Here is a 25,428-nt window from a genome sequence, read left to right as displayed (position 1 = left end):
TAGTGGTTTATAAATTTTCAAAAAATCTCGTTAGACCATCCCCAAGCAAAAGGTTGACTTAATCGAGTCAATTAGAATTTTACTCTTAATCACTCCTTATTAACTTGACCCATGTTCACCCTCCCAAGCAAAAAAGGTCACGACCTGGGTCAATTAATCCAATCATTTTCCACTTTCTAACATTTCCAATCATTTTCTACACTCTATCCCACTAAAACCACTCTCTTACTTTTTTCAATTATTATTTACTAACTAATTATACACAAGTTTTTATTGTAATTTTAAAAAAATAAAAGTACTCCAATATATTAAACATTAATTTAATGACGTACACTTCGGAAAAAAATTATTAAATAACAAAGTTAAAATTTAATAATCGAAAAGCCGATTTCATTGACAATAAAAAAACCGCATACATAATTAAAAAAGCCGAATACATAATTTGAGCAATTAAAAAAAGCCGCATACATTAAAAAAACCGTATACATAATTAAAAAAACCGCATACATAATTAAAAAAACCGCATACATTAAAAAAAACCGCATACTCTTTGTACTTTTAATGTTAATATATTAGTTTTTTTTTTTTTTTTTTTGGATTTTAAATATTGTAACTAATTATATAATTTGAAACATGTAAGGTCAATTGTTGGGTTAATTTGAGCAAGTGAAGGTCACCAATTGACCTCTTCTCACATTCCAACCATTGGGTCATCCTAATCTTTTGCTTAAATGTGGATTAAGGTGACCTTTCACCAATTGACCCTCCCAATTGACCTTGCTTGAGGGTGGTCTTATAGACGGCACATGTCCCTATATAACTAAAGACAGGTCAAATATAATACCACATTCCTAATAAGACAAACAACAAGTGGGGGCAAAAAATGTCACCACTTTCAAGCTATTTGACCCATCTTTGCTATAGACGGACAAGACTAGCTGATAAATTTTTTAGGTGTTTTTTTTAGGCTATGTTATTTTTCGGGTGATAGGAGTTGAACTGTATTGAACTAAATTGAATGAAGTTTAGGTGAATTGATAGAGATGGAGTAAGAGTTAATTTGTGAAAATATGAGCTAAACTGAATTGAATGAAGTAAATTGAGCTGAACTGAACTAAAAACTAAATGAAGCTGAACTGAACTAAGCCGAAATTAAGACAGAAAAAACAGGGCCTTAGTTTTGCATTGGTGTCGTCGGTATTAAGTGTATAACTATGTGACACAGTGACACCTTTTTTATACTTCGAACCGTCAAATTGATACTTCCTTAGTTTCTCTTATTGAGTTTTGATCTTCTAAGGCCCTATTCTTTTGGACTTAAAGTCACTTAATTTAAGTTCACTTCAGATCCTATAAGTTAAGTTCGATTCGATTCGAATCCTATAAGTTCGATTCGATTCGAGATCTTATAAGTTGATTCGAATCCTATAAGTTCGATTCGATTCGATTCGATCCTATAAGTTCGATTCGATTCGATCCTATAAGTTCGATTCGATTCGATTTAGATCCTATAAGTTCGATTCGATTCGATTCAAATCGTTTAGTTTTGATCAAAAAAGAACAAGACTTAACTCCATTTCAAATAGGGTTTAAGAAATGTAATGGCTTCATCCATACTCTTGATTACTTCTATTTATGATGTAAATGCACATCTTTGGTTAATTTTATGTTTTCCCTCAAATAAGGCATAAGGACATTATAAAGAAGGTGATATTCAAATTTCAATCAATTATCTACCATAGTTCCGTCTTAAACACTACACTAAAACATACTGTAATCATAATAGTCCATCGACATTTTAAAACAATTTAATGGCTACCACCATTTGTCTTTTTAGCCACTAGGCCCACTAAAACATCAACCCAACCAAAATACACCAACTAAATCATCCACAATCCACAACTTACAAGGCTCATAAATTTAACGTCTCAGACTCAATAGCCACCAATCCAGTGCGCCCCTAAGGCGCCTTTTCTTTTCAGATTGAAACTTATAGGATCTCGAATCGAATCAACTTATAAGATCTAAACTGAATCGAATCAACTTATAGGATCTCGAACTTAATCAACTTATATGATCCGAACTTAATCGAACTTATAGGATCGAACTAAACTTATAAGATCCGAATCAATCAACTTATAGGATCTCGAATCAACTTAAATTAAGTGAATATAGGATCTCGAGCCAATCGAATCGAACTTATAGGATCTCGAATCAACTTATAGGATTCGAATGAATCAAAATTATAGGATCTCGAATCGAATCAACTTATATGATCTCGAATCAACTTATAGGATCTCGAATCGAATCGAATCGAACTTATAGGATCTAAATCCGAATCGAATCAACTTATAGGATCTGAAGTTAACTTAAATTAAGTGACTTTAAGTCCAAAAGAACATGGCCTAACTAGTTGACCTTACCAATATCGTCTAACTACACCGTAAGTCCTAACACAAAATCTCATTGAAGACGACGATATACCGTTTTCTCTCACAAAATACCCATGAGAGGTGTATGGGGATGCACATGGGGGTGCCCCACCTTGTCCCCTCTTCCTTTTTTGTGAGAGGTCTTCAGCTTGTGACGGGATTAGCCTGTCACAAGCAAGACGCTTTGAAGTCCTAACCAGCCAATTGCCGCTACAAGTGTAGTATATAAAGTGTAGAGAGATCAAGATCACGGTATAAGGAAGCGGAACATGAATAAGGTTTACTTGGAAAAATCAACTTGATATATGTCTACTTAATACCAAAAAAATCTTATATTAATTACCTTTCACTTTGGTTTTGAAGAAGTTGTAGGGAATCTAATATCATGATAATAATTGATAAACTTTATGGTAATAATCTGTTAGAATCAATATAGAACACCCCTAAAAAAACAATATAAAACACTGTTTTAGGATATAATCATGTAAGTAACCCTTTCGCGAAAACATCTATCGCCATCGGCACAACAAAGATTTTTCATATATGAAAAAAGAAGAAATAAAATCAAATGTAGATAGAATAGAATAAGGGTTGACATAAGTAAATCTAATTAGAAAGGAAAACACAATTATTTCCCTGAGCGTCGGAATCGAACCTTGTACCTACAGACACTATCAACGGTATAATCATGTTGTTATTATAGCTGTTCCGGGTGTAATTCCAGAGCAAGTATAGTTACCACCCTTGGCTTGTTGAATGATGTCTTGAGTTGGATTCTCCTTTGGTCTCAATCGTTCCTCACGGCCTCTCCCCAACAATGAACGAACCGAGGGCTTGGCTTTGTGCCAAGCGTACTCACTCCGACGCTCAAGTCAGTAAACTTAAGAGATAAGTTGTTACTTGGCTGAATGTGTATTGTAGAGAGATAAGGAAGATATTACCAGATGAACAGTGTATTTAGGTTTAGTTGTGGATTAGTTGGATCCTTTCCTCAATGAAGGTTGAGGAGTATTTATAGGCTTTCACCTTTTGTCACGTAGTGGCCAGTGGCCAAGTGGCTAGCGGTGGAAAGACGATCTACCCCTCGGCCGAGGGGCCTATGGCTGGCCGGCGGATCCTGTTGGCTCGCCGCCGAGGGGTCTTGGATATGAATACGCGGATATGTGTCCCTATTTGGCGGTTATCATGCCGAGACCAGTGACGGGCCGATGGGCTGCATCGGCTAGATTGTCCAAGTCGTTGACTTGCTGTGGATATCTTTGACCTTGCTCAATCATGTTGACTTGGTCAGCGGCGCAGAATATGCCCCATCAATTTGCCCCCAGCGTAGTCTATGCCGTGGTATGGGCTCCGATGTATGTTTGAGCGTATATTCTGCGCAAGTAATTTGTAAAAAATTTCCTGCATCGGCTTCTTCTGCGGCGGCTTCTTTTGCCTCGGCCTGGTCTTTCTTAGGCCGTACCATATCCCCCCTCCACATGGATGCGTAAAGGGCATCCGATGTGGAAAAGAAAGTGACGCTGGCCGAGACCAGGGTTGAGAGTGCCGGTTGTTTTTGATTGCCCCTGCCGCGCTTTTTAGCTTGGTTGATTATGTGGCTGCGGAGAGCGGATGCTTGGGAATTTGTTGAGGAAGGTGAATAGGCAAGGAGATATGAATAGGCGTGTTGAAGACGCTTGGTCACTTTGCATTGATTGACGTCTAATCTGTTGCAACGATTGACATCCCGTGTTGCATGTCCGACACGTGTCTCGCACGCCGATTGGTTGACGCTTCATGGGCTGTTCTCTGATTGGTCCTTCTTCATGGGCTTTTCCCTATAAATAGGGCAGTTATCCCGTGAAATTGGCCACCAATTTCATTCTCTAAAATTTTCCTCTAAACTTTCAAGGGTTTTCTTCGTCTTCGATTTTTCAGAATTGTTATTCCGGCGAGTGTTTTCTTTAAGGTAAACAAACAAACTTCCTTCTCTTTATTTTGTTAAGTAACTATTGCTATCATGTCTTCTTACGTCGACGGGGGGCTAGTACTTCGCACCGGGTGCTAGGTCTCCTTCTCCCGAAGTTGATCCTCGAGTTTTGGAGGAATGGGATGACTCCGATGAGGTTGATGACGATTTTGGTGATGATGCTGAAAAGGCTTGCCCTAATGAGGAGAGGCAGCGTGTTATGGATCACGGCGACGCTTGTAAGGTCAGTCTTGACTGTGCTTGGACCCATAAGCTTGCCCGTTGTTCCGGCGAGAGATTATTCGAGGACCATTTCTTCTTTGGCGAGGGGTACGAGATCGTTATTCCTAGGGAGGGTCGGGCGGTCTTTGTCCTCCACCGGGTCATACTTGGTGTATACATGCGGCATTTGGAGTACGGGCTCCGGTTTCCGCTAAATGAGTACGTTATGGCTATCATTAGAGCCATGAACGTTGCCGTTGCCCAACTACACCCGTTGGCCATGAGGACCATAGTCGGTTTTGTTTGGTGTGTCTCTTCAAGGGGGAGGCCACGACGGTGAATTTATTCCGCCGGCTTCATTATCTTCCCATCGATACCTAACCGTGTCGGATGGTACGGTGTGCAAACGGAGCATGGTTATGCTTCGTTGACAAACTTACCTCCCCGCAAGGACCGAGGGATCGGTGGGTGTACGTTAAGGTGCCGGATGACTATCCGCTTGCCTCGCTCCTTCCAAAGACCCCGGTTAATTTGCGGTGCGAGACTAAGGCGGAGCGTGATAAGTGGGTTTCATACAAGAAGCTCAAGATGGATGCCACCGTGTGTCTACCTTAACGCGGATGAGAAGTCGCGATGAGGCTCTTTGAGACGGATGAGAGTGGGGTGTCGAGAAGATGGATTCCCCCGACGCAGTCATTCTTCGGGATGAGCCGCTTTGCTATGTCGGTCTCATACCCACCTAGCGCGGGGTGAGTGGGGTCGGTGCGAGGCCCATTATCGCTCTCAATGTTCTTGTTCTTCGAACTTTGATTTATTTCTTCCATCTAACTCCCTTTGTTTCCTTTGCGGACCACTTTGGGCCGGACACATGCGAGAATATCCTCCGGGAGAATGGGGTGCACAAAGATAAGACCGTGTCTCAATTGCATCCCAAGGCTCTAACCCATGACCGCAGGGACGTCGCCGAATGAGCTTATGGACCAAAGGTGAGACGCTTGAATGCGGTGGAAGCCCAGGCGAGGGTCATTAGTCAAGTGCCGCGCCGTACGCGAAGAACAAAGTCTTCGGCGGTGGTGGCGCCGACATCAGTTCCACCCCCCATCCCCCCTGTTCAGAAGGAGACGGTGGAGATCGTTTACATCTCTAATGGGGATGATTCTGACGAGGAGGAGGGGTCTCCCCTTGTCCGTAAGAGAAAACAGACGACCTTTACCGCTGCCGTTGCTTCTGCTGCTGACGAGGAGGTGGGCCCTTCGGCCAAGAAGGCCAAGCACGGTACTGATCTATCCGGTGGCTCAGATTTAGCCGGTTCATCAGGCGCTGCCGATGACAGGCTCTTCGGCATGTCGATGTGTGTTGATACTGATGCTTTCTTTAAATTTTGTAGATCAACCGCTGTCAGTCGCCGCTCCTGTTGAGCAGCAAGTGGAAGAGAAACCCGCGCAGGCTGATGATCATGACGTCGCCATTGGGTCTTCATCCCAGAAGGTTTCCCTTTCCCGACCGCAGACTAGTGATCGAAATGTTACTGTTGACCCTTCATCCCAGAAGGTTTCCCCCTCCCGGCTCGTGGTGCGAGGTGCGAGGTTGGTCGAGGAGCTGGCGAGGTGGAACGAGCTGGCCGGTGCTCGCATTATAGAGCAAGAGAAGGCCGTGGCTCAGTCCGCTCTTGAGCTCGATGTCACTAAGAAGGTGGCCGCGAAGGCGAGGCTGGATCTCCTCAATGAGCAGAGGCTTAGGGGAGGCCGAGAAGGCGCTCTTGGGCGAGAGAAAGCTCGGGAGGACGCCGAAAAGGAGGTCCTTCTTTGAGAGAGCCAAGGCCGAGGCTGCTGCGGCCGAAGCCGGAAAATTCTTTGGAGAAGTGTGACCTTGTTCGAGGCATGCCGACCTTTATCTCCAAAGAGGAATGAATTTAGGGGCAAATTTCGGATCCAGGGGAAGGTGATCCGGAGCAAGGAGGCCATCATCAGGCAAAAGGAGGACGACATTGAGATGCTTCAAACCAAAATGCTCCCCGACCTGTGTTCCGACCGGGATCCGGCCGGCATGCCGCCAAGTAATTGAGGAGCTTTTTCCTCTTGAAGGTTCCTTTCCGTGGGACAAATACGACAAGTTGTTTGACGATAAGCTCGAGGCTAAGGAGAAAGCCGTGGAGGAGAGGGTCAAGGAGGCGGCGAGAGTGAAGATAGAGCAAAAAGCGGCCGAGGAGGCGGCAGCTATCGCTGAGAAGGCCAAGGCGGAAGCCGATTGGGCAAGGGCAGTTGAGGCTGCCGAGGCTAAGGCTGAGGTGCTGGCCGAGGCCGCTAAAGGGAGCTCTTGGGTTGCCCCTTGAAGAAGGTGTTGCTACCGCTGCTGATGGCGAGCAACGGCAGACATAGGGAGATGATATCCGTAGCCTTTTGTCTTTTGGTTTGTCCTTGTAATTACTTGTAATTCGTTGAACATTTTCTTAATAAGAGCTCGTTTCTTCTGCCTCCGGCCTGGCCGAGGTTTTTACCTTACCTCTTTTTCTTGCGCTAGTGTTTGAGCCTCAACTGTACTTTTAGCGCCTCTGTCTTCGTTTGGGTTGTCTCCTTACGTTATTAATTGAGTGTCTCTTTTGTTTCCGCCTCGGCTTGGCCGAGCGGTCTAAGCGCGTATCTCAATCGTGTTAACGCTTCTAAGGCATTTTGATTGCTTTACGAGTATTAACTGCGATGGTCGTGGTTGCCGCTCTTGTCGGTGTGACAAAGTGTGAGCCGGCATCCGCTTCTTCATGAATCGTCGTGGCGTCTACCACTTGGAGTGATCGCGATGGCGTCCAACCTCTTGGAGTGATCGCCGTGGCGTCTCGCTTGGGGGTGACTGCGACGGCGCTGTTTCTTCATGAGGCTCGCCGTGGCGTCTACCACTTGGGTGATCTGCGACGGCGTCCAACCTCTTGGGGTGATCGCCGTGGCGTCTACTACTTGGGGTGATGCGACGGCGCTGTTTCTTCATGAGGCTGGCTTTGTGGCGTCTACCACTTGGAGTGACTGCGACGGCGTCCAACCTCTTGGGGTGACTGCCGTGGCGTCTACTACTTGGGGTGACTGCGACGGCGCCTGTTTCTTCATGAGACTGTCGTGGCGTCTACCACTTGGAGTGACTGCGACGGCGTCCAACCTCTTGGGGTGATCTGCCGTGGCGTCTACTACTTGGGGTGACTGCGACGGCGCTGTTTCTTCATGAGATCTGCCGCTCTTGTCGGTATGACAGTGTGTGCCGACATGCGCTTCGACAAAGACTGCCGCTCTTGTCGACATGACAGTGTGAGTCGGCGTCTGCTGCTTCCTAGTGACTATGGGAAGAGTGAACATTTTGATGGAAGACTTGGATGATTTTTATTTAGGTAAAAACATGCGTCGGGGTGCCCACAGCTGTTTTGGACACCTCCGCCGCTACATAGGTTATTCCCGAGATTACCAGCGTCCTAATGGCATGTCGAAGGCACAACGTCCTAGTCAGCCGCTAGTTACATCCATGAAGTCGCCCTCCTGTCGTAAGGATAGACCTTTCCCTTTCTCTGATTTCTTGGCCACTTTGAGGGATTGCATGTTGCATCCTCTGGCGGCTATCTGGACGTTGATCACCTCGTCATTCTCGTCTTTGGAGACGAGCTTATGCGCTTCCCCCCGGTCCGAGACATACATCAGTGTTAGGGCCCGGATGGACATCACTGCGTCGGCCTCGCTCAGGGTGACTCGGCCTATGAGAACGTTGTAGGCGGACGAGCCGTCGATGACCACGAACTCAGCTAGGACATTTTTAGCCGCATTCTTTTCGCCGAACGTCACCGGAGTCCGATTGATCCCGGTGGTACCACGCCGCCCCGGAGAAGTGTATAGTGGGTTGGTCGGGGGCTCAAGTCCTTGACTTTCGGCCGAGGCCGAGGAAGCACTCCCGAACATGATGTTCGTGTATGCGCCTGTGTCAATCAGGCACCTCTTGACCAGGTGGTTGGATATGTCCAAATTGACTACAAGTGGGTCGCTGTGAGGAGCGATGACTCCTTCGTAGTCCTTCCTTCCGATGGTTATATCGGGGATGTTGGAAGCGGGGATCGTTGTGTTGGGCACAAAGTTGATGGCCTGATATAGCTCGTTCAGGTGCCGTTTGTGCCCATGGGCGGACCCTCCGTTCTCGTTGCCCCGATGACAACATGGATCACTCCTATCCGTTCAAGACGGATTTCTTACCCGAGCCGTCGGCGTCGGTCTTTTGGCCTTTGGCAACGTACTTGCCGAGGCTCCCCTTCCTGGACCAGCTCTTCAATGGCATTCTTTAGATGCGGCGATCGTTGGTTAAATGGCGGTGTGGCCGTGGTACTCACGATCGGCTCGTGTCACCGTCACTTTTTGGCTTGGGGGTCTTTCCCACTTCGGCCCTCGCTTTTGCTCGGGGCAAAGACCTCGGCGGGCGATACGACGAGAGGGGTCTTATCACCATACCGCCTGCGGTGGTACGTTCCCGAACTCCACCCGCGCCGTCGAGTCCTGTCTCTGGCGGGCAGTTTGTCCGACCGTGACCTATTATTCTCACGGCGTCTTTCATCGGACCGTGACCCGTTGTTGTCACGGCGTCTCTCATCCGGGTTGTCTTCCCGGTGACTCTTCTTTTTCGAGTGCTCGGCCTCGCTGGGCCTACCCAGGTCTTGTGATAGTCCTCTACCTTGATGGCCTGGTCGGCCATTTTTCTAGCGGCGTCCAAGTTCAGCCCTCCGCACTTGATGAGCTCATTTTTCAAGTCTCCCCTTGGGAGGCCCTTCATCAGCGCGAAGGCCGCTAATTCGGGATTAATTTCTCGAATCTGCTGGACCTTTCCGTCGAACCTCTTCACGTAGCTTCGTAGAGACTCGCCCCCCTCCTGTTTGATAGTTAGGAGGTCCGATGTCTCCACGGCCCTTCTCTTGTTGCAAGAGTACTGGGCTAGAAAGGCGTCTCTTAGGTCGGCGTAATAGTATACCGAGCCGTCGGGAAGCCCCTTGTACCAACTTTGAGCCATCCCATGCAAAGTTGTCGGGAAGACTCGGCACCAGACCTCATCGGGCTGTTCCCATACCGACATGTAAGACTCGAAAGCCTCAGCGTGGTCGGCTGGATCACTGTCTCCCTTGTATGATAGAGGTGGTAACTTGAGCTTAGTTGGCACCGGACGTCTAGGACGTGGCGTTGAGGGGCCGTCGACCGCGTATCTAACGACGCGCGGCGATCGGCTCCTCGCATTCCTAATCCGGCTCCTCTCCTCGTAGCGGGAAGGACTTCTTCTTCGACTCGGACTTCTTCTCCAACTCTGCCGAGTCGGACTCCTCTGTTCCTCCGGGTAAGCCTCGTTCGTGCTGCGGGGACGCTGTCCTCCCATGAGTGCGGGAAGGACTTAGGTCTACCACGCCCACTTTGGGCTCCCCCGGCGACTTGGCTGGGTCGGCTTCTCCCAATGCTCCGTTCAAATTTCTCGGAGTCACGTTTTGGGCCCTGGTCTCCTGGGCGTTTTCCGCCGCTCTTGTCGGCGTGACAGTGTGAGCAGGCGTATTACTAATTAGGTCCAGGACCATCTTTAGTTTTGCTATGTCAACCACGTGTCCCATGATGGTGACCTGGTTGGCTGGCGGCGACGTGTCCGGCATTATCGGCATCCCAAACTCCGGTTGGATTATCCCGCCGGTGGAGGGCTGCACGACTCCAGAATTGTTGAAAGTGTCATCGTGGTAAAATGCGGTTTCGTCGGTCACGACTGCGTCTTGTTGCTTTGACATCTTCTTAGCTTTTTGGGTGGGTTTTTGTTGTTGTTTTTTTTTTTTTGGGAATGAATGTGACTAGCTTCTAGTGTCTTTCCCCACGACGCCAATTGGCGCCAATTGTTCCGGGTGTAATTCCAGAGCAAGTATAGTTACCACCCTTGGCTTGTTGAATGATGTCTTGAGTTGGATTCTCCTTTGGTCTCAATCGTTCCTCACGGCCTATCTGCAACAATGAACGGCGAGGGCTTGGCTTTGTGCCAAGCGTACTCACTCCGACGCTCAAGTCAGTAAACTTAAGAGATAAGTTGTTACTTGGCTGAATGTGTATTGTAGAGAGATAAGGAAGATATTACCAGATGAACAGTGTATTTAGGTTTAGTTGTGGATTAGTTGGATCCTTTCCTCAATGAAGGTTGAGGAGTATTTATAGGCTTTCACCTTTTGTCACGTGGTGCCAAGTGGCCAAGTGGCTAGCGGTGGAAAGATCGATCTACCCCTCGGCCGAGGGGCCTATGGTCGGCCGGCGGATCTGTGGCTCGCCGCCGAGGGGTCTTGGATATGAATACGCGGATATGTGTCCCTACCGGCGGGTTATCATGCCGAGACCAGTGACGGGCCGATGGGTGGTCGATCGGCTAGATTGTCCAAGTCGTTGACTTGCTGTGGATATCTTTGACCTTGCTCAATCATGTTGACTTGGTCAGCGGCGCAGAATATGCCCCATCAATAGCTTCCTCTTATAATCACGGTATAATCATGCTATTCTTTTTTTTAAGTTCTACGTATTATGGGAAAGAATCAATAATTGACATTTTATTTTAGTTTAAAAAAATATAAAAATAAAAATATAATATATTTTGTGGGAATGACACATAGCAATTGGAGAGGGAACGACACGTGGCGAACATAAGTAAATCAATACTATATATTAAATCCAGAAACCAAGGGATTTCAATGTAATTAAAGAAAGTTATACAAATTAATTATACTATATAGTTTTAAATCTCTAGCACCGTGTGATGGACCCGATTAAGGGATCTCAATGCAAATATTATATAGTTTGGGTTAAAATTAAATTATATAGAAGTTTAGTAATTTTCCTAAACATTTGTAAGAGACTAAAACATGGTAAATTTCTTAAAATAAAATAATTAATTAAGATGGTCAATTTCCTTAAAATAAAATAATTAAATTTTCTTAAAATAAAGTAATTAATTAGTATAAAAATGCACACTTATGGTATTAATTATTATCATCATAAAATTATATACTAAATTTAAATGTATAGAAATGTTAATTATTTAACATACAAAAATAAAATATAAGTAGGTTATAAATAATTCAAGTTAGATTCCATAATATATAATATTGCATAATTTTTTCGATTTGATTTAATGCACATATGTAATATATTTATATAAATATATAATTCTCTTAAAATTACATGCCTAAGTAGTAAAAGTAATTTCGTCAGTAAAGAAAAGAATTGTAGTAACATTGAATATAGTTATATGATAGTAATCACTCATTTGAATAATAAAAGTAACAATATTATCAGCGAGATTAGTGAAAGTGGTAGAAACAACGGGAGTAGTGAAATAATCAATATTAATGCGGCAATAGTGAAAGTAACGATAATTACGGCGGGAGTAGTGAAATAATCAATATTAATGCGGCAATAGTGAAAGTAACGATAATTACGGCGGGAGTAGTGAAATAATCAATATTAATGCGGCAATAGTGAAAGTAACGATAATTACGGCGGGAGTAATGAAATTATCAATATTAATGCGGCGGCAATAACAAAGAATAATAACTACTACGGGGGAGTAATGAAAGTAACAATGATTACGGGCAAGTAGTGAAATGTTATTACTATTGTTTCATTAATAAGAGTAAAATATTAATAGCGGGAGTATTGTAATTTTAGGATATGTCATAGAAAAATATATTAATGATAAATTTATGGGTTATGCAACTTTAAATAATTTTATTTAATTTTAAAAAAAATCTATATATCTATATAAAAGAGAGTTTTTTCGAGCGATTCTAGGCTGTCCACATCATCAAAAATTAATTTAGGAAAGTTTTATAAATAATATTTTTGATGTAAAAAATAAAGTGGTAAATCTTTTAATTACTATAATAATATATATTTCCTATTTTATAGTCAAGCGATGTTTCTAATTTTTATATAAAGACTTTTACATTTCATTTAGCAAAATAATGTCGGTAACAAAATTACGAAAATAATATAATTATATTCGTGGTAAGAAATGCTATCATTAGAGTATAGATTTCATATAATTTGCACATATTTAAGATGTTGTACTTCTTAATATGTTATATGTTCTACATTGAACGTATAAATATTAGAATTCTCCCACATCGAAAGATTAACATAAGGTGAGTTGGTCCTATGATTATAAATAGAAGACATCCTTAGAACTCAGATATCAACCCAAAATCTTTTGAGTCTCTCAAGTATTATCTTAGAGAGTTCTTAAGAGTTAAGAATTTGTATCATTATCTCCATAATATGATATAAAAAATAATGTGGAGGATATTTTCTATATTATATTCAGTGATGTTTATATAAAAACTTTTACATTTCATTTGCAAAAGTATCGTTAAAAAAATTATGAAAATTATATAATTAGATTCGTGATAAAAAAAATGCTATCATTAGAGTATAAATTTCTTATCATTTGCACATATTTTAATTATGATAAAAAAAAAAAGAAAAAAAACGTATGAACATAGTATAGTACTAATCGGGTTGGATGTCGAACTATGTGCGAAAAAAAGATGGTGTACTTCTTACTTCTTAGTATATCATTTGTCCCACTTTAATAATTTAGGTGTTAATATATAATGTATAAATAGTAAAATTATCCCGCATCGGAAAATTAGCATAAGATGGGGTGATCCTATGATATGGTTGAAAAAAATTTATGAAAATAATATAATTAGATTTATGGTAAAAAAAAATTATTATTGGAGTATAGATTTCATATTATTTGCATATATTAAAGATGATATATTTCTTAGCAGTGTTTGATTCGAGATGAAGGAATGGAATGGGACGGAGTATGATATCATAGATGTATGAGATTCCAACTCCATTCCATCTCAAAGTTGTTTGGTTCAATCTAAATAAGTAAGTGGAAGGAATGAAGTTTATTGAAGGGGAGCAGGTGGATGTGAGTTTCCAAGGGATTGAGATGGAGTTAGAATCTATTAAGTATCTAACTCCTCCAAAATCACCCAACCAAACACTTGAATAGATTCAATCCATTTCATTCCATTCCAAATTAGCCAACCAGGTACCCATTAGTATGTTATATGTACCACATTAAACGTATAAATAATAGAATTGTCCCATATCGAAAGATTAGAAAAAGGTGGGGTGAACCTATGATTAAAAATAGAAGGTATCCTTTGAATTTATATATCAATCCAAAATCTTTTGAGTCTCTCAAATATTATCTTAGAGAGTTCTTAAGAGTTTATATCATTATCTCCACAATATGATATTAAAAATAATGTGGAAAATGTTTTAATTATTATAACACATATTTCTTATATTATACTCAAGTGATAGTTTATAATTTTTATATAAAAGTTTTTACTTTTCATTAGACCAAAAAGTATCTTTAAAAAAACTATGACAAATATATAATTAGATTCGTGATAAAAAAATGTTACCATTAGAGTATATATTTCTTATCATTTGCACATATTTATACATTATATATAATCTAAGTTCTAGGATGGCTCTTATTTATAATCATAGGATCACCCCACCTTATACTAATCTTTCGATGTGAGACAATTTTATTATTTCTATGCAGTATATTCATCACAATAGATTATGTTTTAATGTGGGACATATAACATACTAAAAAGTACACATTCTTTTATATTAATAAATTATATGAAATCTATACGTACTCTAATGATAGCATTTGTTACCACAAATCAAATTATATTATTTTCATAATTTTTTTAACGATATTTTTTAACCAAATGAAATGTAGAAGTTTTTATATAAAAATTATAAACATCACTTAAATATAATATACAATATAATATATATAATAAATTATAATAATTAACTCTACACTTTATTTTTTGCATCCAAAAATATTATTTATAATACTTTCCTAAATTAATTTTTAGAAACTCCACCTTGAAAATCATCTGATGTGGGATAATTCAACTATTTATATGTAGTATATTCACCACCTACATTATTTTTCAATGTGGGACAAATAATATACTTAGAAAAAAAAACATCATATCATATATATAAGTATAGAAAAATCGTACGAACAAAGTATAGTATTTTCTCATTATTAATCAGGTTGGATGTCGAACTCGGTGTGAAAAAGATAGTGTATTTCTGACAATGTTATTTGTTTCATATTGAAAAATAATGTAGGTGTTGTTAATATATAATGTATAAAATAGTCGAATTGTCCCACTTTGGAAAATTACTATATGGTGGGGTGAACCTATGATTATAAATAAGAGTCGTCTTTGTAACTTAAATATCAACCAAATTTTTTTTGAGTCTCTTAAGTATTGTCTTATTAGAGATCTCTTATGATCTCTTTAATAGCAAAATTTATTTATTATTTATTTTTCTCGCATAATCAATCAACGGTAGACGTGTATGTATTTATCATTTATTTTCTTTGAAAGAGATATTTTAATCGTATGTAAACAAATGATTAGATGTAAACATTGATGTTTTATAACATTTTTTTCATTATAACCAAGTTAATTAACCCGTTGCAACGCACGGGCTTTCAACCTAGTATAATAGTAAGTAGAGGTAGCCCGGGCGAAGCCGGGCACAAATACTAGTCTAAATCTAAAGGGAAAACACAATTATTTCCTTGAGCGTCGGAATCGAACCTTGTACCTACAGACATTATCAACGCGCGCACTAAAACCTACACCCCTCCGCTACCATCAATCCAACTGCTCTCTATTGGCAGTTTAATTCCAAATTATTTATCCAATGCTTACAAAACCCTAGCACCCAGAAACCCACCGCACGCCGCCCCGCTAATCATCCGCAAGGTACTTCTCTTTCTCTCTCCTCCACCTGTCACCTTCTACGTTTTCCACGTGGTGTCAATGGTGGTCGCACACTCCAACCCGGCCCCACCGCCTGACCCGTTAATTTTGCGAGGATGAATTGATGAAATTGATCAAATTTGGTTGTTTGATTGATTAAATTGGTTATTTATGCGTTTAATTTTTTAATTTTTGATAAAATGATGTCATTATGTGAGATAATTGATGTTTCTTAGGTTGTTGGATTGTTTAATTTTGAGGGAAGTTTAAATTTGTTGTAGTTGCACTCCCTATTTTACACATTTGGCAAATATCGTCTCGTTGCGAAGCGGAAATTGTTGAATGAATGGAAGTGTAGTGTTAATAGTTAATATGGTTTGATTGATTGATATGTGTGCCTAATTTATGTACACTGATGGCTATTCTAGGCATAATAATGTTTTGACGGCGAGAAAGAAGTGACAAACCTGACAGCTGTCGGAAATCGTAAAAAAATGTATACAGACTAAATGGACTAGTAACTAGTAAGCCTTGGGTTCAGGTTTAGTTTTGTTAGGGACGACGGGGTGAGACGTATCACTTTGTTTGGTTAGACGGAAATTGAGGGGAAAGGAGTTTACACCCTGAAACGAATCTCGTGGAGCTGGATCACTTAATGCTCTAAGCTTGTTGCCATTTCTAGATTATTGGGAAATTTCTTGTGTCGATACTGAATTTACTGATTGTTGTATGTCTGTTGAAATGAGTTATCTTCTAACAGGTTGGGAAAGGAATTTTGTTTTGTTTCAAAACAGTGTATTAATATGTTGCGTTGGTGGCTGACTTCCGTTTCACCTGATCATAGTCGCCAATGCTGAATACATCCGTTTCATGGCTATAAATTGAAGTTGTAAATTAAAATCAATAGAGAACTTTGAATAAGCGGACGGGTTCTGACTTTCTGGTTCTCTGTTATCTCTTTAATCTGATGCTTGATAATAATTTAGTCCTGTGTGCAGTATAAGCACAATATCATCGCCTAATAATTTACTTTAGAGTGGATTCTGTTTTGCTTCCAGGTACATGTACCTTTTGTGATGGATTTTCTGGATGATCTTTTTTCTGAACCACCGGCTGGGAATGGTAATTCTATAAGCATGCATTTTGCAAGTAGACGTTATTATTTCTGTTTCCTTCGTATGGAGATTAAGGTCCGAGGAATTAACATTTGGTGTTATACAATGTCAGTTACGAGCAGGTTTAAGCCCAAGGCGAAGCCCAAAAAACAACCTAAGAAAGCATCGGCAGTAGCTTCCCAGTCTGTTGTAGTGAATGTTATCGAGGAGCAGCCATCTACATTAGATGATATTGTCAAAGACAAGTCAGAAGCTCTTACAAGTTCATCCGTGTCAAAAACCAAGGATACTGCTGATTTCTTGACTGCGGATGAATTGCCTGGTAATCAGATTCATTAATTGTGATATTGTCCACATATACTTTGGTAATCAAGGAGTTGTTCACTTTGACCGATTATTTGTCACAATTCAAAATAGTTACCCAGGCTATTTTAAAATTTAAAATGATAATATTAAGATCATTGTTTGGAAAAATCAAACATACAATTTCTACTCCGTATTTTTTTTTATCTCTGCATATAGTTGTAGACATTAATGGCAAAAGTTAACATCTGTTGATTAATGATCACCAATGGCTGATGGGCCAATAAATATGGGATGGAGGAGGTAGTACCTTATTTGATCGCAATGGTTGGAGGCTGTAGACTGTAGTTACTAAAGCACCCTTGTTTTTCTACCTTCCTACAATCATTTCGTAATTCTGTAGGTTCTTCGGAGACACCTGCTCTGGATGTTCCGAGTATCCAAAATGAGATGGGGGTTCCTGGTTTCCCTGATGTCTCTTTTGCTAGTTCCTCACCTATCAGACCGTCTACTTCTGAAATAGCCCATGATCTTTCTATTCCTTTAACACAAGAAGACACTGGAGACATTCAGATAAACGTGGAGCAGTTGGTAAACTTTATTATGCTTCAAAGCTTCTTAATCTTTTATTATAACTTTCACAAGGTAAAAAATTTGCAATTACTTGGCCTCACTTCCTTCTGTTTTGGGCTGGCCAAATGAATTAGGAAGCTGGTGACTTTTCTTGTCTTGACGCAGTAGAGATGATGAATGAAGCTGGCGGTGCTTCTGGTATTGCCAATGAGATCCTGTGATCCTTTTTTCCCTTGTTCTCCCCGCATACTTACTGTTGTGTGATCATGCTAGGCAAGAGAACCTCTAAGTTAAAGCCGAAGCCCAAGGCGCAAAATAGAGCAAAAGATATGGCCGAGACTCCATCAAATGATGTGCCTGTGATAGATGATTCGGTAGATGTTGGTGGACTCAATTCCATTCTTCATTCTTCACAGTCTGGGCTAGATGGTAATTTTTCTATGAATCCTACCGATGATCAGTCTCAACATGCTGTCTTTGACAATACTGAATCATTGGTGACGTCAGATATGTTCCAACAGGTCAGATTATCCCGTGAGGAATCTTTAATAATCAACAACTTTTGATTCGTAGTTTATTAACAACTAGGTTTGGTGCCCGGCTTCGCCCGAGTTATCTCTATTTACCGTTAAATTTTATTTTTAATGAAATAAACTATGTTGGAGTTGTCTAACTCACACGTTTACTATTTGTAATATATTTTTCTACGGCATATCTTGTAATTATGATGAAATGTAAAATTTATTTTCAAATTATGAGACACGTTCACTACCCCGCTATTAATATTGTTACTTTCACGACGTTCTTTCTTAATATCATTACGTTCACTACTCCCGTGGTTACTTTTGTTTCTTTTGCTAATTCCTCTATTTTTTTTTTCTGTTAAATTCATTATTTCCGTTAATTTTATCCGGCCTATATTTAAATAAATAAAATATTTCCTTGAGTCGATTGGCTATTTAATTGTTCATACTTTTTCTCATTGTTATCACCGTTACTTTCACTACATTCGTAGTTACTTTCACTACTCTCACTATCATTATTATAACTGTCACTACTCCTACATTAATACCGTTAATTTTATTAATCTCGTTGCTGCTACTATTACTTTTACTACATTTAATTTAATGTATAATTCTATGATGATACTACTAATTAATTCCATAAGTGGGGCATGGTAATTTTAAGGAAAATCACTATATTCTTGTGTTTTCTAAATTTAATTACTTTAATTTAATGTAATTTCCATAAATATTCTTCATCAAGGCATCTTTATATTATACTTTTAACCAAAACTATATAATATTTACATTAAGACCCCTTTATCAGGTCCATCACACGGTGCTATCGATTTAAAACTATATAATATAATTAATTCGTATAGATTTCTTTAATTACATTGAAGTCCCTTGGTTTCTGGAATTAATATATGGTATTGATTGATTGATTTCAGTGTGTGGCTTTCAGGAAGGAGAGGATCGAGAATTTAATTGTGAGGCTTCTCCTGGTAACATCCCAGATGAAGGACCTGTGTTGTCGGGTGTTGAGGCTAAAGAGAATACTTTTGAATTTGTTGACGGAACAAATGATGGATTTGACATAACTAGTAAATCTCCAACAAATGTTCATGATGAGTTGACATCAAATAGAGAGGAAAACGATAATAGTGTTATTTCAGAGGAGACAAAATCAAAGAAGAAAAGGAGAAGATCAAAAAATGCTGCATTAGAAAATGAGAAGTCTGCTGGAAAGAGGAAGAAGGCATCCAAGAAATCGGATCAATCTATTGTTCAGCCCCCCAAAAAGTTCCCTCGCGGGACTCGACGAAAAAGATGTGGTAATCTGAGTTCATCCTGTTTGCTCTTTATGTAAAGCATGCTAGTAATTAGTTCCATATTATCAGGTTTTCCCTCTTGAATTAGTCATTTTTAATGATAACATTGTCTTATTTTCTGATATAGTGGATAAGACTTTGCTTGAAATACCAGAGGATGAACTTGACCTTCACAGGGTGCCAATCAGGGATTTGATAATATTGCAAGAACATAGAGATCGAGAAGCAGTAATTTCTTTTTTCCTGTTTTCTCTTTTTCTTACAGTATGGCTTGTTGTATTTGAAATTTCTGTAATAGTAACCGTTGTCTTTTTATATGCAGAAGAAACAAAGTACGTCGGTACAGCCAACGCCAAGTAATGAGAGGTAACAAACTGACGTTCTAGTTAACTGATTGATGACGTTGGATCTAGCTCCACACTCCACAGGCAAACTTGCCTGAAGCATTAATGCTCGTGTTTTTCTTTTCATTCAGTAAAAGATGCTTTAGTTGTATTATGTTTCACCCCCCTTTTGTTTTTCACTTTTTCTTTTCTATATGTTCACATTTTGAGGTATGCGTTCACCCATAGACGATTTTAAAGGATGATTCATGTCAGCCGACCCCAAATCATTTTGGGATTAAGGCTCTGATGTTGTTGTTGCAGTAAAAGATGCTTTAGTTATGTCTTACTGCTCTGACGACTTCTCTCTTAAAATGTGTAGTGATTTGATTTTTTTCTGGTCTTTATATTTTCTATTACAGGACTGATAACCTGCAGTCCGAAGACTATCTTTATGATGACGAGGCATCTGAGTTTGGCCAAGATAGAGATTTAAATGAAAATCGTTCAACATCAGGGGTTCAAACAGATACAGGCTACTATAATCATTCATCATTCAGGGATCCTCGACCGAGGCCAAAATGGACGAAGATGGAGACAGAGCTGTTTTATAAGGTGAATCATTGTGTGTGTTTTATAAGGTGAATCAGTGTGTGTGTGTGTGCGCGCGCGCGCCGCATCATAGCCCAGCTACCTTTCATGCTAGAAACTGTCTGTGGTGAGAAATAGTGGCTGGCTTCCCAGAGCCCCAGACGGTCACACCCCCAAAAAAGAACGAAAAACATGGCCTTTCTCTTTAGAGACCTTTATTGGAACAACATATTCATGAACTCGACGTAATTTAGTGTATCCATTGTATTAGATTGGATCTGTTTGAAACTTGATATTGTAATCAGCGATCATGACCTAACCCTGTCCTTGCGCCATAAAGGTGGCCAATACTGCCTAAAAATACGGCCGCAGTAAACTTCAGGATCCTTGGTAAATTTCTATTATTTGGTGTTGTTGCCCAGATATCATACTAGGAGTATATCCAAGCAGTTTTAAGTCCTCATTAGTCCCGAGAGTGTTGCAACTAAAGCTGTGTTTATTGTCAGACCTCTCTCTTGGTCCTTATTTTTGTTCTGCTTGTGCTGAATACATCAAGCATGTAGTCAGTCTTTCTTGACTTTTGTAGGGTATCCGGCAATTCGGTACGGACTTGTCAATGACACTGCAACTTTTCCCTGGTCGGACTTTGGAACAAATTAGATCGAAATACAGGAAGGAACAGAAACAAAACCCTATGAGGATGCATGATGCTCTGACTAATAGAGCAACAGGTATATATTTATCTGCAGTTAACTTCGCATTACAAACCTGTCGTTTCATATTGTTAAGCTATTTTCGAAATTACTGAACTTTGTTAAAAGTTTCAAACAAAAGTTGCCAATAAAAAAAGCCAATATATAAGATGTTTCAAACCCTGGTTTTTCAAAATGTTGGTGGTGGTTTTGATCTTCAACCCAAAAATTTGCTGATTTTGTTTAAAAAAAGTTTTTTTCAGAATTTCCGTCCATCTAAATGGCTCAGTATCAGTCATTCCTTTGTTTCGAACCCATAGTTGTCATTTATTACCACCTCACATTTGAAAGGGTATTTAAAGACATGCCCTTAACTGTACGGCGTGTGACAGTTGGATATATAGTCATGTTAAAAGTTAAAACACTCATCCGGTTATCCCCCTAATTTGTTGATTTTGCCATTTGCAGATAATTCATGCTTTGAGCTTGTGATCAAAACCTTGGAAGCTGCAAGAGAGGCGGAGAAGGACTATGATTCTAATGAAGATAATGTAGTTGAACCAACAGGCAATGTAGCCAAGCCCGAGGATAATATCGAGACCCAGGTATGTACTCATTCAAAAGTTCGAAACTATATTGGCCACTTTACTCTTCTTGTTGATGCAAAAAAACTAATTCAAGTTTTATCTTTTTTCCTTCTTCATTTTGGTAGGCAACGCCAGAGGAGCCTGCCAATTCCGAGCCTAACCCCGAGGATGAAGTTGCTAATAAAGAACCCGATAGGACTGAAGATAGAAGTCCTGCTAGATCTTACAATGACGATGATGATTTTGACGACTTTGTTGGGCTATAGCACTTAATTTAAGAGTCATCTTTTTTATTAGACACAATGATATAAGCTATTGCGATTCAAGGGTTGTGATAGAGCTTGGCTCGAGTCATGGAAACATAAAATGAATAATTTAAAGATCCCCGATTCAAAACCGTTTTTGGCCCAATTCACTTTCCGTTTTCTTGGTACAAAAGACGGCTTACCTAGTTACCTGATATACATTGTTTACAGACTATCATGTATACCGCGGATTCCCCTACCGACCACCCGTTCTCTCCCGTTGTCGAGTTGTATCGTAATTAAAAATACAGTAGGTTTCCCTTCAAATGTCCTATTCCGATTAAAAAATACAGTAGGTCTCCCTTCAGATGGCCTATTCCGTCCGAAGGCTTTAGATCCTTATAATGATAACATTTTAATATTTAAAAATGGTCACATCTGATCATAAAATGGCCACATATGACCTGTTTGAAGGTAGTTTGAAACCTTCAAACGCAAATGGCCGTCATAAAACGGAATTCATGATATTTTGTATAAGGTGGGGTCCAAACAAGAGTTGTTCGTTACTAAGTCGTTGACAAGTGACAAAATTATATTAAGACAACATTACATAATATTCTATATGCTCCATTTTCATTCCCTTCACCAATCTTGCAATTGCAACCTCTAATTTCCACACACAAAATCATCATGAACAATATATCTTCCATTCTCCTCTTTGCCACCCTTACCACCTTAACCACAACCCACAATTCTATTTCTAATTAACATGCAACCGTCACGACCACCGCAACAACCACCGCCTAATTTACGACTAAACCGTCTCCACCGACACCCGTCAATTCAAAACCAACCCCCCATACATCTCTTAAAACCAAATAACATCCCTGAATTTCTAATAACAACAATTTCTCTTCTTCTCTTCATTACTTCCCCAAAACACCACCTTTCTTCCCGCCTTCCGCCACCGCTCTCTCTATCCTTTCCCCCACCTCATCGCCGCTTTATTACGACAATGTCGCAAAACCCTAGAAACCCTAAAAACCCTAATTTTAATTCATTTCCTACACCTCAATCTCTTTCCGATTGGTTGAAACCCAGATTACCTTCCGATTCATTCTCAACTTGGGGAATTTCACCAGGTACTAAGAATATTCATAATCTCTGGCTCGAGCTTTCCGATGGTGAAACCTCGTTAATCGATGCAATTCCCCCAATTCGTAATCTCGAGGTTGTTTGCGTTAGGGTTCGTAGAATTGGGGATAGTAATTTGATTTTGATTGAATCGCATCAGGAATTATCCGATGGATCGATTAGGAAAAGGGGTAGACCATTATCGGAGAAATTGAAGTCCGGTGAGGATGTCGAATCGGGTGCTAAACGGGCGATTACGGAAGAATTAGGGTTAGCGATTGATGATGGTGTGAAAATTGTGATGGATTCTTATGAAAGGAAGGTTGATGAGAGGGTTTCGTTATCGTATCCGGGTTTGCCTGCTTGTTATGTGTTGCATTATGTGGATGCTTTTGTAGAAGGGTTGCCTGAGGGCGAGTTTTCGACCGAGGAAGGGGAGGAGTATGGGGTGGAATGTGATGATCAAGGGGTCGCTAGCGAGGCGGTTAAGGTTGTAAAGCATTTTTGGAAGTGGGTTCCTGAGGATACTGTGTGATGTGGCTTAGTATTGGTTAGTTTTCGGGTTTTTCTTGCAATTTTGATAATTCTGATTTCTTACAATTTTGATGTTGGTTGATATTTGTAAATAGCAATTGTCTGTAATTTGGAGATTGAATACTTACTGCAAATTAATAAAGGATACAAAATTGGTAGATCAGAGCGATTTATTATATGTGCTCGGAAGTTCAATTTCCTCAGGTTAGTCTTTGTAAGGCGGTTTTCCACAAATATTGTATGAAACGGATATAACTAATTAACTCCCAGGAAAGTCTGATCAATTAACAGGTTTTACTATTTGTGATGCGGTACTGGTATCGCAACTTTACACTGACTTGTAGTACTTCGATAGAGCAGCAGTCCTGTTTTGGATAGTTTAAGGCATCAAGGAAGGTTAGAGTTAAAAAACCTGAACTTAGCAACCTGGTTTTGGGAATCAAGTGCAGAGGTGTTCTTTGAGATTCAGATAAATGACAGACCGCATACGTGAATTTAAAGATATGAAGCTAAACCTTTGAACTCAATAGTAAATGTCAGTTACTAGTTTGAGGGCTGAAATGTAATTAAGGCAACACGAGTCACGACAATTAAGCAACTCTCTTTTATGGATATAGATAAACGGAGGATTTGTTGTGTTTGGATAGCATTTAAGAGGAGGGGATGGGGATGGGGATGGAGATGGAGATGGAAGAGAAGGATGTGCAGGGAATGAAAGTTGGTTTCCCTTCAAAACATTTCGCAATGTTGGAGCCTTGGAGGCATTTTGAGTTGAGAAAACGGATCCCTCTAACCTTATTTGGTAACTAAACAAGGAATTTGTATCCTCCGTCCTCTTCCCCCTCCCGTTCCTGAACATCCAAATTCCCTTCATTGTAATAATCCCTCAAAGTAAATGTTCAGCAACTTTAAAAGCTATTCCTTTAGAACCGAGCCACTTGACACAAAAACCGTAAGAATAGCACCCTTAATTCCAATGTTAACTATGTCATTAAAGTGTTACTCAAAGTTAGAAGATAGACTAGGGGCAGTAGAAGAGTTGGGATGGACTAGTTGGTCATTGTGTGTAGTAGGTGGTGTGGTATTTGTCTCTTGTTTTAGTTGTTTACCTTTGTCTAAAATCTCCATCACAAAAAAAAACATGAATTATTGTACAACCAGCAAGTCTTGCTATAGACGGATATATCCGTCTATAGCAAGAGACGGGTCAAATACCCTTAAAGTAGTGACATTTTTGGACCCCACCACGCAAGTTGTTGTTTGTCTTATGCGTAATGTGGTATGTTACTTGGCCCGTCTTTAGTTATAGACGGATAGTTGCCGTTTATAATGAGATTTTGTGTTGTACAAATAACGACAACAGGAGTACAACGGATGTCTTGAAAGTAACATAATAGAAGTATCAGCTCATGTATGGAAGCTTCAATGTCTGGGAATATTGAAAATGGTGATTAACCCTTAAACGACTTGCCTAAAGTTTACTCTTGGCATTTTAATTGCTAGTGTTTCTGTTGCCTCTACAGACTAAGCTAATTTTGAAACATTCGCTCAACATTAGATCTAAAATAGCCGAGAGTAACATGAAACAGTTAAACAATATCATTCACTTGTCATCGTCAAAATACACACATTGAACAACAATTCTTTTCGATTTCAAGGATACTCGACATAACACATTCAAAATAAAATGCATAATTGTAGTAGTTACGGAGTCACCAACGGGTGCAAGAACACCAATCCGCCGTTCCAGTCACTGGTACAATGAGCTGACTGCCGACACTTTGTTGTTCTGGTTATTAGTACAATGAACCGTCACGTGCCAAATTGGTAGTTTCCAGGATGTGGCATTTCATGTGCCAATTTGCTGATTTCGCCACAAAAAGGATATTTCTTCATAATGTTCTTCAATCTCAATCCCTCTGTATGCAATCATCTATTTGTCTTGAATCCATAGTTGTCTTTTATTAGTACCTCACATTGGAAAGGGTATTTTAAAGACGAGCCCTTAGTCGCGGAGTGTGTGACAGTGGGCACAAGTATATAGCCATG

General features: G+C 40.1%; 2 protein-coding genes across 3 annotated transcripts in view; both read left to right on the top strand.

The window, feature by feature from the left end:
• Positions 1-15,282: 15,282 nt before the first annotated feature.
• Positions 15,283-21,904, top strand: LOC141618646 (uncharacterized). The gene is made up of 13 exons (XM_074435738.1): positions 15,283-15,451; positions 16,507-16,570; positions 16,676-16,885; positions 17,270-17,457; positions 17,574-17,637; positions 17,713-17,960; positions 18,907-19,276; positions 19,401-19,501; positions 19,596-19,639; positions 20,019-20,211; positions 20,774-20,918; positions 21,348-21,484; positions 21,592-21,904. Exons 2-13 carry the CDS (start codon positions 16,525-16,527, stop codon positions 21,730-21,732), a joined length of 1,887 nt encoding a protein of 628 aa, XP_074291839.1. The 5' UTR covers positions 15,283-15,451; positions 16,507-16,524; the 3' UTR covers positions 21,733-21,904.
• Positions 21,905-22,314: 410 nt separating this feature from the next.
• The window catches only part of LOC141618645 (uncharacterized), a 253,286-nt gene continuing 250,172 nt past the window's right edge, over positions 22,315-25,428 (top strand). For both annotated transcript variants that reach the window (XM_074435737.1, XM_074435736.1), the window contains exon 1: positions 22,315-23,395. In XM_074435737.1, coding sequence (XP_074291838.1) covers positions 22,481-23,380 — 900 coding nt within the window. In that variant the 5' untranslated portion in view covers positions 22,315-22,480 and the 3' untranslated portion in view covers positions 23,381-23,395. The remainder of the gene's footprint in view (positions 23,396-25,428) is intronic.

Source organism: Silene latifolia, chromosome X, assembly GCF_048544455.1.
Source record: "Silene latifolia isolate original U9 population chromosome X, ASM4854445v1, whole genome shotgun sequence".
Lineage (NCBI taxonomy): Eukaryota > Viridiplantae > Streptophyta > Magnoliopsida > Caryophyllales > Caryophyllaceae > Silene > Silene latifolia.
Note: the sequence above shows the minus strand (reverse complement) of the source record. Positions and strands in the feature narration are given on the sequence as shown.